Source organism: Eriocheir sinensis, chromosome 3, assembly GCF_024679095.1.
Source record: "Eriocheir sinensis breed Jianghai 21 chromosome 3, ASM2467909v1, whole genome shotgun sequence".
Lineage (NCBI taxonomy): Eukaryota > Metazoa > Arthropoda > Malacostraca > Decapoda > Varunidae > Eriocheir > Eriocheir sinensis.
The window spans coordinates 9,592,497-9,606,279 of record NC_066511.1 but is presented as its reverse complement, the minus strand read 5'-3'; the positions used below and the strand labels follow the sequence as shown (position 1 = coordinate 9,606,279).

At 40.5% G+C, this 13,783-nt stretch overlaps 1 protein-coding gene across 1 annotated transcript in view; it reads right to left on the bottom strand.

Annotated features, from left to right (window-relative positions):
* Window positions 1–589: 589 nt before the first annotated feature.
* LOC127004849 (CKLF-like MARVEL transmembrane domain-containing protein 4) overlaps window positions 590–13,783 on the bottom strand; it is a gene marked incomplete at its 3' end in the record, with an annotated part of 42,039 nt that continues 28,845 nt past the window's right edge. Inside the window, 1 exon segment of the mRNA XM_050873029.1 lies at window positions 590–757. Within this exon segment, the coding sequence (XP_050728986.1) occupies window positions 590–757 (168 nt within the window).

Here is a 13,783-nt window from a genome sequence, read left to right as displayed (position 1 = left end):
ATATACGGAAAGGAAAACTGTAAAAGCTATGATCTTTCTTTGCATAGTAATTATCTACATTCCCATATGATCTAGTTATTAAGACTAACTAACTAAGGTGTTTCTTTGTTGTTGTGTAACTATACTTTATGGTTAATGGATGCACCTTAAATGTACATATGTTTGGATATGTATATATTCATATTTAACTATCATATCAACTATCATATTTATGTCCTATTTACAATATCTCCACTCAGACAAACTCAGGTGGTAACATGGCCATGTGAATAAGTTCATTAAAATCATAATCCAATCAGAATACTGTAGCTGATATCAAAACAGTATTGTGAGCACGAGGTCACTTGCTATTGGTCTGGCTATACTATTGCTCTTTCAACTATATATAGCCCACTCAATTAAGTGTACAGATCCCTCTTTTTTTTTTTTTCGACCATCAGCCCAGCTCATGCATTCCAATCTGCCCATTTTTTCTCCCCATGGCTGGTGCATGTGTGTGTGTGTGTATGTGTGTGTGTGTGTGTGTGTGTTATAGTACAACCAACATCTTACATTTTACACTTTTATTTTACTTCAGCTTGACACTCACCGTGAGAAGCCAGTCAATAGGGAGGTTGATGGCACTTTTAAGGTTGAGGAGGTAGATGAAGCACCAAACGGAGGTTGTGACAAAGGCTGTCACCACCACAAACAAGAACCAGTGAGTGCCCTTGGTCCACGCTGGTGCGGCGCAGGCCATGCAGATAATGCCAATGAACTGCGGAAAGATAATTGTGGTAAGTACTAATGCACACCATTGACGTTATCATATTATTACATATAGTAATTTCAGTTTTTAATTATTACTTAAATCAGTATTATTTCATTATCTCTGGTGGTCATGAAAATATTATGACATGCTGTTGTACTGAGTGAATTATTGTTCCTGTGATGAAACCGTTATTTGTGCATCGATGCTGTGAAAGTTGAGTGTACTCTCGTTTTGTTTATATTAGGGATGTATTGTTAAAGGTGTTGATTGACACCATAGGGAGGTTGAGTTTATATTGTTGATTTACAAAAGCATTACTTTATGTATATTGGTAGCATTGGTCAGTGAAGAGCATGGCCATTTATTTTATCTTGCAAATTATTTTTATAATGACAATAATCAATCATAATAATGATAATAATAATAATAATAATAATAATAATAATAATAATAATAATAATAATAATAATATAACAACAACAGCAACAAGAACAACACTAATATAAGTAATATCAATAATGATAGAGGAGAACCTTCCTTGCCTAAATATATATGCATGTAGGCTACACCGCCTGCCTTACTACTTTCCCATCCGTAATAGTCATCAACTGTCATTGCCATCGACCTCCCACTTTTTTTTTTTCAAGAACTCATGCTGGCTCGCTGTACACAAGTGGACCGAATCCTCAGTCGAAAGTATAATTGCTAAGACACTATGTTTGTGTAATCTCCGGCCCTTAGGCGATTTTGAGTCAGTCAGCCATAGAGAATACTAACTGAATTCGATCCAATCCGGTAAATCACCAAACTGGAATCAGAAAATCGGCAGTACACATTTTGAGATCATTGCCGATGTGGCCGTGGGGCAGCCAACCACCTGAAGCATTCACAGCGGAGGTCGTGTTTCTGCCGTGGCCACACTTAAGGAAGAGCCGCAAATTCCCGCATTCATGTCCTATCAGTGCCCAGAAGGTTGCTTCGTCGGCTCTGGCAACGCTCACCCTCACGCTCGGCACTGAATGAGCGGTTAGAGGATGAAGAAATGGAGGGAATGATCGTGAAGGATTGGAGGCGTTGATTACTTAGATTTACATAGATTTACATAGACAATCAGACCACACAGACCGCATGGTTCAGACTAGGTGGTCTGTCCTTAATCCTAAGTGATTCTACACTAATCAGATGGCTCCAAAACTTTGCATTTCAACTCTAGTTAATATTAAGTTGAAGGAAGTGTCGGTCGAGCTTGTTTTTAAAGGAGTCATCGTGTTACACTGGACCACTGAAGGTGGGAGCTTATTCCATTCTCGCACTATAACTTTGGTGAAGAAAAATTTGATGCAGTCTGAATTTACTTGCCTACATTTAAGTTTTGTGCCATTATTCCTCGTTCGCAAAGTGTCATCGATCATAAACAATTTTGATTTGTCCACATTCGTGAATCCATTAAGTATTTTAGAACATTCGATCAATTTTCCTCGGAGGCGACGTTTCTCAAGAGAGAACATGTTCGGGTGGAAAGCCTCTCGTCGTAGGGTTTGTTGCGCAAGGAAGGGATCATTTTTGTTGCCCGACGTTGAACGCCTTCTAATTTAGCAATGTAATTTGCATGGGAGGGAGACCAAAACTGTACCGCATATTCCAAGTGGGGTCTGACTAAACTGTTGAAGGGCGGAAGTATTAAATTTTTATTTTTGAATAAAAAGTTTCTTTTAATGAAGCCCAACATTCTGTTCGCTTTATTTGCTGCATCGATGCATTGCTGTGAGAATTTGAGGTTTGACGCGATTTTGACACCCAGGTCCTTGACGTATTGAACGCTTTTGAGTTTGACGCTGCGCATATCGTAATCGAACTTCTTATTTCTTGTTCCAACTTGAAGGATCTGGAACTTGTCTACATTAAAGGGCATCTCCCATCTATCAGACCAAGCTGAAATTTTATGCAAATCCTCTTGTAGGCTGTGTCAAGAAGGGAAGAAGGGAATGATTGTCCAGGATTAGAGGCATTGAATGAGCTGTTAGAGGAGGAGGAATGAAGGGAGGAAATGATTGTGAAGGATTAGAAGAGCTGAATGAACTGTTAGAGGAGGTAGCAAAGGAGAGAATGGAAAAAAAGGAAAGAAAGAAGGAAAAGACGGGAGGGAAAAAGAAGAAAAATGAATGATAAGCACGCACAGAATAGGCATCGAAGGAGGAAGGGAAGGAGGGAATGGAGAAAAGGAAATAAATAAGGCATCGAAAAGAAAAAAAAAAGGCTTTGTTTTGGGGGTTGAAATCACAAGTTTCACTCTGTATTGAGGAGACATTCTGAGTATAAGAAACCAAACGAACTCCTTGGCACAGTTAATGCCAGGGTTGGTTTGATTCAAATCAAGTGATATAAATTGATTTAAATGAGTAAAAAAAAATCATGATTTAAATCAAAATTAGATATATTGTGTTCAAAATTATTTAAGTGTTATATCGAGTATAATATCTAATGATTTAAATGATATATATATATATATATATATATATATATATATATATATATATATATATATATATATATATATATATATATATACATACAGGACAAAATTGCATCCGATGATGGGGCAGTTCGGGAGATCTGTGGTTTGATTTAAATTATATATATATATATATATATATATATATATATATATATATATATATATATATATATATATATATATATATATATATATATATATATATATATATATATATATATATATATATATATATATATATATATATATATATCTATATATATATATATACAGGACAAAATTGCATCCGATGATGGGGCCGCAGTTCGGGAGATCTGCGGTTTTGAAGAGAGTGGAGTCACCCCTTAGCCATCATTGCTCCCAGGTCCGCTCTGGCCATGGCGGTAGCACCTGTAGGGGCCCCTAGCAAGGGTTACTGGAAAAAGGATAGACCGTGCTCTTTAGCCCTGTAAGGCAAACGGTCTAGGTCTCTAGGAGAAGGAAAACTCCGAAATAAAAACCACCTGCATGTTGCATGTTGTGCCTCTTTAGGCAAAAGCTAGGTCCTCTACCGACATTTGGAGGTTCCCTGTTAGGAAGGGCACCCAAGGGGGTAAAACACTGCCTAAATCACTGTATGAGCCACGTCTCATCACTGAAATGGATCAAGACAACAGAGCAATGGCCTTCAGTCCCCGGCAGACTTTAATAAGGTGCGAAGAATCCCCGGGTTACACAACACAGAGGAAGAAAAGAAGCAGTTGAGGATGGCCATCATTAATGTAGGATCAATGACAGGAAGAGGAGCGGAGGTTGCAGAAGTGTTGACGAGGAGGAGAGTAGATCTTTGCTGTGTGCAGGAAGTGAGGTTTAAGGACAAGGAGCGAGATTTGTTGGAGAGAAGGAAAGGTAGTACATGTTGTGGTGGAGCGGAGGGAAGGAGAGCAGGAATGGTGTGGGTATTATGCAAAAAGAAGAATTAATAGCACATGTTATTAAAGTAATAAGGATAAATGATAGACTGATGAAGATCATGATGGTTATAGGGAGCAAAATGACACATATATTCTCGGCTTATGCATCCCAACAAGGAAGAACAGAGGAAAAAAAAGAGGCAATTTAGAGAACTGCTGGAAGATAAAATTGCAGAAGTACCAGAAGCAGATATACTGATTGCTGGAGGAGATATGAATGCTCATGTGGGACAGAGGAGAGATGGATTTGAGAATGAGATGGGATATTTCGGATTGGGGGAAAGAAATGGAGAAGGTGAGGAGTTGCTGAGGATATGCCAAGAAAATAATTTGAAGATAGCCAACACATGGTTTAAGAAGAGGAGGGAACATCTCATTACATACAAGAGTGGAGACTTGGAATCTCAAATTGACTACATTATGTTGAGGCAGAGTGAAACTATAAAGGCAAAGAACTACAAAGTAATACCAGGTGAAGAATGCCTCACGCAACACAGACTACTATGCTATGACTGAAAAACTTAAAATATGAAGATGCCGAAGATTCAGAAAGGAGAGAAGAGAATAAAGATGTGGAAGCTGAAAAATGGACAAAGAAGGAAGCAGTTTGAAGAGAGACTGCAAGAAAACATAGCAGGAGCAACAGCAGGTTGGACGGGGCTGAGTAACGCAGTGATGGAAGCAGCAAGGGAAGTGTGTGGAGAATCGAGAGGCCAAAGATATCGTGAAAGGAAAACGTGGTGGTGGTGTGAGGAAGTGCAGCAGGCAATAAAAGAGAAGAGAGATGCATATAAGAGGTGGCAAAGAGAGAGAACTGAAGGAAATAAAGGAAGATACAAGGAAAAGTCGAGACTAGCCAAGAGAGCAAGCAGTAGCAGTGGCGAAAGGGAGGGCTTGGACAGATTGGAGTCAGAACATTGACACTGCAGAAGGGAAACATAAAATATTTAAAATGGCAAAGCAGATGAAGGAAGAAAGAAAGGATGTTATTGGTGCAAGATATGTTAAGGATGACCATGGTAATATTAAAGTGGAAGAGGCTGACATAATGCAAAGATGGAAGAGGTATTTTAGTGAACTATTGAATGAGGAAAACCAATATGAGCTAGAGGTTCATTTAAAAGTTGAGGGTCCCATACTGGGTGTGACAGAAAAGGAGGTGGAAGAGGCACTGCGCAAGATGAAAAGAGGGAAAGCTCCAGGTCCATCGGGAGTGACAACGGAACTTTTGAGGTATGCGGGAGAAAATGGAGTACGAGAGCTGAAAAAGGTCTTCGAGTTGATAGAGACAGAAGAGAGGGCTCCGACAGAGTGGGGGAGTAGCTACACTATCCTTTTTTATAAAGGAAAGGGAGATGCACTTTTGTGTGGAAAGTACAGAGGAGTGAGGTTGCTAGAGCATGGAATGAAGTTGTGGGAGAAGATTCTGTAGAGAAGGTTGAGATATAATTAAAATAGAGGACATCCAGTTTGGCTTCCAGCAAGGCAGGTCAACTACTGATGCTATATTTGTGATGAGGCAATTGCAGGAGAGATATAAGGAGAAGAAAAATATGTTGTATCACGTTTTTGTTTGATTTGGAAAAGGCATTTGACAGAGTTCCAAGAGAAGGCAGATGGTTCCTGAGATTTATGAAATTGGTGATGGCATTGTATGAAAACTCAACGAGTAAAGTGAAGGCTCCAGCTGGAATATCAGAGGAGTTTAGCATCAGATTTGGTGTCCATCAAGGGTCAACACTCAGCCCACTGCTATTTTTAGTAGTGATGCAGGAGGCTACGAAAGAAGCTAAAAGAGAGGGCCTGAAGGAGCTGTTGTATGCGGATGACCTGCATGGTGTTAATGGCAGAATCGGAGGAGGAGGCAGTGGAAAAGTTCAGGGCGTGGAAGAGGGCAATGGAGAGAAGATGGCTGAGGGTGAACATGGAAAAGACAAAGGTCGTGATATCTGGACAGGAGCCGATGATAAGAATGAAGAGTGGGAGATATCCGTGGGGTTGCTGTGGAAGAGGGGTGAGAGAGAATTCGGTGTGGTGTGCAGGATGTGAAAGGTGGTGTCATCAGAGATGTTCGGGTTTAAGGGATGTGCGTAGAGCTGGTGTCGACTTCCGTTGTCCGACTTGTGTTGGAGGAGGACGGTTAGAGGTGAATGTGAGGCAAGTGCGGATGGGTGAATCCCCTGTAGATGTAGTGGACAGCTTCTGCTACCTTGGGGATGTCATACGGTGTGAAGGAGGAGCAGAAGTTGCAGTGAAAGGGAGGATAGCTTGTGCTTGGAAAAGCTGGAGGGAACTGGCAAGCTTATTAGTGAACCAGAATATCCCGCTTGGCAGCAGAGCGCAGGTGTACAGAGCGTGTGTGAGATCGGTGCTCCTGCATGGGGCAGAGACTTGGGCTACGACGAAACAGCTGGAAGCACTATTGATACGGTGTGATGTGAGAATGCTTAGATATTTGATGGCAATCAGATGGCAAGATGGAATTTTAAATGAAGAAGTGGTGAGAAGGAGTGGCCTGGAGGGTCTGGAGGAGTTACTAAGACCAGATTAAGGTGGTTTGGACATGTGAGGAGAAGAGGAGAAGAACACATCCTGAGACGAGCACTGAACTTTGAGGTAGAGGGCAGAAGACCACCAGGAAGGCCGAGGAAGACGTGGAGAAGGATGGTGGAGGAAAGTTGGAAAGTTTCGTTTAGTCGGCGCAACATCTGTGGTCATATGCCGGAGAGAGACAGAAGGGGAAGGAATTATAGGAGAAGGGAACAGATCCCAGGAGACGGGACACAACCCCCGATTAATACCTGGTACCCATTCACTGCTGGGTGGGGTGGTGGAGGAAGGTATGAGGATTCTGAACATCACGGAAGAAATTAGTTATGGACTGGCAACAGTGGAGGAGGCTCATATCCCATCCAACCCCACAATAGGAAATAAATGGACGTTAAACGGTGATGATGATGATGATGATATATATATATATATATATATATATATATATATATATATATATATATATATATATATATATATATATATATATATATATATATATATATATATATATATATATATATATATATATATATATATATATATATATATATATATATATATATATATATATAAGGAAGAAGTAAGAACATGTGAAGCACTTGTTCAGAAAAAAAAGTATCAAGTCTACTTGTCCTGTACTGATCCTGTAGTGGTCCTGTAGCAAGTCAGGCACCAGTGAATCATTGTCATATCTTACAAGAAAAATATTCAAAAGCATAAAAAGAGAAAGTAAGGTCTTTTTGTTGATAATAACAATAAATATAATTATGAAGTTTAATGAGCTTATTTTTTTTTAATGCAAAATATCTTGATTAAGTCTAATTTCTTATTAATATGATCCAAATTTGACATGTAAATAGATTAGTCGGCAACTTTCATCAGTATATAATAGTCAGGGTAAGATTGGAACAATATAATCAGTGGAAACAAGCAAGGATTAATGCAAAAAAATAATTTATATAAAAAAATCGATTTAAATAAATAAAATGATTTAAATCAAATAAATCGATTTCTCTCTCTCTCTCTCTCTCTCTCTCTCTCTCTCTCTCTCTCTCTCTCTCTCTCTCTCTCTCTCTCTCTCTCTCTCTCTCTCTCTCTCTCTCTCTCTCTCTCTTTTTAAATCATGATTTTTTCCAACCCTGGTTAATGCACAGGTGTATCCCTTTTTCTTGAATGCGGCGATCTCTCCCTCAGCCATGGACTCGGCATGTTAACCTCCTCCTACCCCCCTCATCTCTCTCTCTCTCTCTCTCTCTCTCTCTCTCTCTCTCTCCCACAGCGTTCCCTTTACTAATTTGGTTTGTATTTACACGCACACTCACACACATGAACGGAGAGAGAGAGAGAGAGAGAGAGAGAGAGAGAGAGAGAGAGAGAGAGAGAGAGAGAGAGAGAGATTTTTTTTTTACCTGTTTCACTGTTGTTTGGAATAGTCTCCCCCTCCTCCTCCTCCTCCTCCTCCTCCCCTCCCCTCCCCTCCCCCTCCCCTCCCTCCTGCCGGCGCTGGCTCCTGGCTGCGACCCAACCAGGAAGACCGCGAGTCCCAGTCATTGCCGTGTTGCCGTGCCTTTAGACCTCCTTGGCCGTGCGCACCACCGCCAGTACGCTACCACCACCCCGCCATGAGGCCCATGCCTATTTGTCTAGTTACCAAGGTGAAGAGAAGGGGAGGTAGGCTCACACCGGCCGCTCCGCGCAGGGTGTGACGTCACGTGAAATAAAGTTGTGGTAGAGTAGATACTGCGCGCTTAACTGGCGTATATGTTTGGCCGCCGGACGCCATATTGGTACGGCAAATCTTAGCGCGGACGTCTAAAGAAACGTGTAAATTTAAAGTTAAAGAGAATGACAGGTCGCCTGGTCTATACTCAGTGATGGAGAACTAAGGTCTGCGACCGACATCTTATTACATACCAGTGTTTATTCCTATTACGGCATGTGACGACTACACACACAGCCAACAGAATCTGCTCGAGAATAAGTTTTTTTTTTATATTATACATATTTCCATCCATTTCTTTCTAAGTTCTTTATCTCTTGGCAGCCGATGAAACCGTATATTACTGTTTCCTTTCACAGAAACTGATCGAGAACCGCGCACAATACAAAAAAATTGGCATATTGAACGAAAATAGACTTTAGCTAAGTCTCCCATTGAGTGAGTGAGGAGCTCAGGTCAGGAGGCTGGTGCGCGCTAGACTGACCTCTCAATCTCATGCCCGGACCCGTCAGTCCTTCTTTCACTTGACGTCGTGCGCAGAAGAGACAAATTTAGGTACCTTCCCCCCCCCCCCCCTGGTGAACCAACCTTCCATTCTCATTACCTTGATAGTTACTGCATGTTACGGCCTCGCCATCCGCCCACAGGAACAGTTTCATAAGTCCGTTCTTCATAGTGGTTAAGTGAAGTCTGGTCACGTGTGCAAGTTTTTTTTTTTTTTCCCTCCAACAATTATTATTATTTTTTTTTTTTTACAGCTAAAGAAACCGCTCAAGGGCAACAAAAAAGGTGTTTAAAAAAAGCCCGCTAATCGCTGTTCCTGTAGAGACAAAAGTAATGAGCGGCCAAAAGAGAGGTCAATTTCGGGAGGACCGGAGGAGAGTGTCTTGATACACTCCTCTTGAAATAATTCAAGTCAAAGACAGGAGAAAATATGGACGAAGGAAGGCTGTTCTATACGTCTTTCAGTATTTTTATATGATTTATTTGTTGACTAAATTCACATTTTTTTTTTTCGTAGACGATCAATTAATTATATTGTAATTTTATGAAGAACATGCGACCATATGGATTGTGCAAGAGGCTGGTTGGCCTATACCCTTGTTAACCTAATGGTTGATTTTGTTTTTATTAGTGAGATTATTATTATTGTTGTCATTAATATTATTAATTATATTATTATTATTATTATTATTATTATTATTATTATTATTATTATTATTATTATTAAAATTATTTTATTATTATTATTATTATTATTATTATTATTATTATTATTATTATTATTATTATTATTATTAAAATTATTTTATTATTATTATTATTATTATTATTATTATTATTATTATTATTATTACTATTAAAATTATTTTATTATTATTATTATTATTATTATTATTATTATTATTATTATTATTATTATTATTGTTATTATTATTATTATTATTATTATTATTATTATTATTATTATTATTATTATTAGTAGTAGTAGTAGTAGTAGTAGTAGTAGTAGTAGTGGTAGTAGTAGTAATAGTAGTAGTTGTAGTAGTATTTTGACGAGGCCATCATGACAATAATAGAGGCGGAGCTCACGCGGGATTAGATTTGAGTCTCAGTAGAGCCGTGTTACTGACATCATTCCCGCATCTGAAGTACGACAGTACATTTTCGCCTCTTCTGCACTGCGTATAAATCTGTCATTACTAAGGTTATAAGAGCACAGTGGCTCCTGCGTTCCGGACAGGGGCTCGACATATTGTTTACCACGTGGCGGCGGGCGCCCTCCTCTTGTAATATTATTATTTCTCGTCTCCGCGCGGCGAGAAGGGCGATGATGTTTATGGAACATCGATAAAAACTGACTGAATGATGAGGAAATAAAAAAAGTAACTTCGGGCTCTTATGTAAAAAAAAAAAAAAAAGGAAAACCATATAATAACGCATACATTTGATGTATTTTATGCGCTTTCATTATTGTTTTCCGAACTATATTACGGTTCTATAAAAGTGTGTGGCAGCAGGTTGCTAGAGCACGATAATGCACACCTCAGACTTGGGCGCCGCGACTATAGTGTCATATATTCTTACATTGTTTTATTTAGCATTACATAATTTTATATTTGTCATCCGGGTGTCACACTGGCCCCGTGTTCCGGGGTAATGGTCTAATAGGATGGATATGTGCACCAGGGTCACGCGCAGCTATTGCTATGCGGTCCCCTCAACTTCTCTGTAGTGCAGCGACTTGCCTGATGGGCCAGCCTCCCATAACTCACTCTACGACTGGTTAAGAAGTGGCTCTCCCGTCTCGCTGGTCACGGTTTCGATCCCCGGCGCCGGCAAAACCTTTCCTTGTCTGGATTAATTTATCGTGTGTTTCGTTACACGCAGTGGTCGTTTGGGAGTGTAGTAAAGAGAACAATTCTGGCATATCACTGGTGGCAAGGCGGTGGGCATCCTCTCCTGTGATTCTGTTGTGTCTCCCCGAGTGGGTAACAGGTAGAGTGATGACCCCTGCTCTCCAAAGTTCATAGAAAATGGGAAATTTCAACACACAGAAATTAATCTAAATAGGAGTGGGGAGCCGTGTAGTGCAGCGACTTTCCTGATGGGCGAACCTTGCATAACTCACTCTGCGACGGGGGTACCTCTTTGGCCGACTGGTTAGGGAGTGGCTCTCCCGTCTCGCTGGTCGCGGGTTCAATCCCCGACGCCGGCAAAACCTTTCCTTGTCTGGATTAATTTCTCGTGCGTTTCGTTACACGCAGAGGTCGTGTTGGAGTGTAGTAAAGAGTAAATTCTGGCGTTTCATCTTCATTTAACATACCTTCTCTTCCTCCATGCTGTTACCCCCAATTTATGTTCTCCTCCGTGTTATGAATGTGCCCATCAAGGTAATTCTCCTTACTTGAGGCAAGAATATTTATCCTCTTAGCGTAATTTTCTTATTCCGTCTTATACACGGACGCGGCCGCACCCTGCCAAAAGAACGAAGCAACACGCAAGCGGCACCGGGCGTTACTCAAGGACTGAGATGCCTGTTTGTTGTCTATTTTAGGAATAGAGGAAAACTAAGACTAATCTACGCATTACAATTCTACAAGTTTTCTAGTATATGTTGTTTATCCTGTCATCTGCTAAACTTCTCACTATTTCGTATAAAAAAGGAATGTATCCGCTTAAAAGTTGAATACAGTATGTGTGTGTGTGTGTGTGTGTGTGTGTGTGTGTGTGTGTGTGTCCTTGAGGTGGCTGTAACCAATCGACAAGACTTCCCTCCAACGGTGCATTATTTATGATAGACGAATCGTGTGCAAAATCTACCCTCGTGCATTTTTCATAGCAATTACATAGATATCACGCAGTTTTACATGTTACATAGTCTTGTCTGCTCCTACTCCCTCTGTCTTCTTCCTCCTCCTCTTCGGTACACGTCTGTCTGTATCTGTCAGTATACTCAAGCGTTCGTGTGTGTGTGTGTGTGTGTGTGTGTGTGTGTGTGTGTGTTCCCTGCAAATACAGAGTGACAGGCACATGGTCTGAACCGGTAATGCCAGTACTTGTATGTAGCTTGAGAGTCTCGCTTATTGCAGTGTGTGTGTGTGTGTGTGTGTGTGTGTGTGTGTGTGTGTGTGTTGTTGCCATGGTCTCAAGAAAGAGAGAGGAAGTGAAGACGATAGTTTAGTGGGAGTGGGAGGAGAGCAGCCTAGTTTCAGGAAAGAGGGAGGAGGAGGAGGAGGAGGAGGAGGAGGAGGGGTACCTAGAAATAAAGAAGTGTTTGTGAAAGGAAACATGCACATAAATAGGGGGATATCTGTGAAAGGAGGAGGAAGAAGAGGAAGAGGGGGAGGAGGAGGAGGAAAAGGAGGAGGAGGAAGAGGAGGAGGCAAATAAGTAGGGAGCTATCTGCGAAGGGAGAATGAGGAAGAGGGAAAGGAAGAGAAGGAGGAGACAGCAAATAAATAAGAAAATATCTGTGAAGGGAGAAGGAGGAGGAGGAGGAGGAGGAGGAGGAGTGCATCAAAATTATGTGATGTTAGTTAATAATGAATGGGAACGAATGCTACGCAGGAAGCGGGTAAAAGGAAGAGGAGGAGGAGGAGAAAGACGAAGAAGAGAATGAGGAGAAATGCAACAGGTGAGGAAGAAAAAAAAGAGCCAGGCTGGTGACAAGGTGGCGGTGGTGGTGGCGGAGCAAAGGTATGGTTGGCTGGTGGAGAGTGATAAAACCAGAATCATGAGCAGGCAAGTTGTATATATAGGATCTGGAGACCTTATTCAACTTTGTACCGGCTTGTATAGTGGCAGGCATAAAAGATTGCAGACCAAGCGTGTGTATCATGTTTTTGTAATGGGTGAAGTCTCTTTCCTTGACTAGAAGGCGAACATAGGGAAAGGTAAGGTAGAATTTGACTCGTAAACGTAAATACATCGTTTTGACCCAGTCGCATTGTAATAGATGGGTGTGGAAGTTTATATCGTATCGGAAATGTAGATGTATACGTCATGCAAGTAATATGTTGATAGTGTGAGAAATGAGATATTGAAGGTAAGGAAATAAAAACGAGAGGCGTTATGATTAGAATGTTAGTAGTAGTTTTTTGTTAGGTGCATGACCTTTGGGGATCAGCAAAAGTGATTGGGAAGACTAGTAGAAGATCAAGATATCCGTTAGCAGGTCAATAAATAATAATCCGAGGCGAACACTTGAGAGAGCTTAGGAATATTCATATTTAGTCAGACAATTAGTAGAAACCCAACCCACGAAAAAAAAAAATGATATGGGATGGAACGCTTTGGGTAAACACAGTAATATCATGACTAGCAACCTGCCACTCCCTGAAGAGAAAGGTGCCATCCTAACATACTGCTTAGAAACTTGGCGCGTCACAAAATATTTCAAGAGAAAGCCAAGAAGCGCACAGAGGAACGGTGAGAAACTGGTGACTATGACATGGAGAGATAGGAAGTGAACACCATGGATTAGAGGGAAATGGTTAATATATTGATATGAATTATGAATAGGAAATAGACTAAAGCAGGTTATACTTGTAGAACTGGTAACAGATAGACAACCAAAGGAATAAACTCGAACATCATACAGGGAGGTGGAGAACGTTTGGGAGGTACTTTTTCTGGAATGAACTAGTAATGGCTAACGATAATGTTGCATGAAACACACACACACACACACACACACACACACACGTAGGAGTATAGGGAATAGAATCAGAAGGAAAAATATTAAGAAATTGAAAAGAAGAAAGAGGAAGTAGATAAGGAGCATGCAG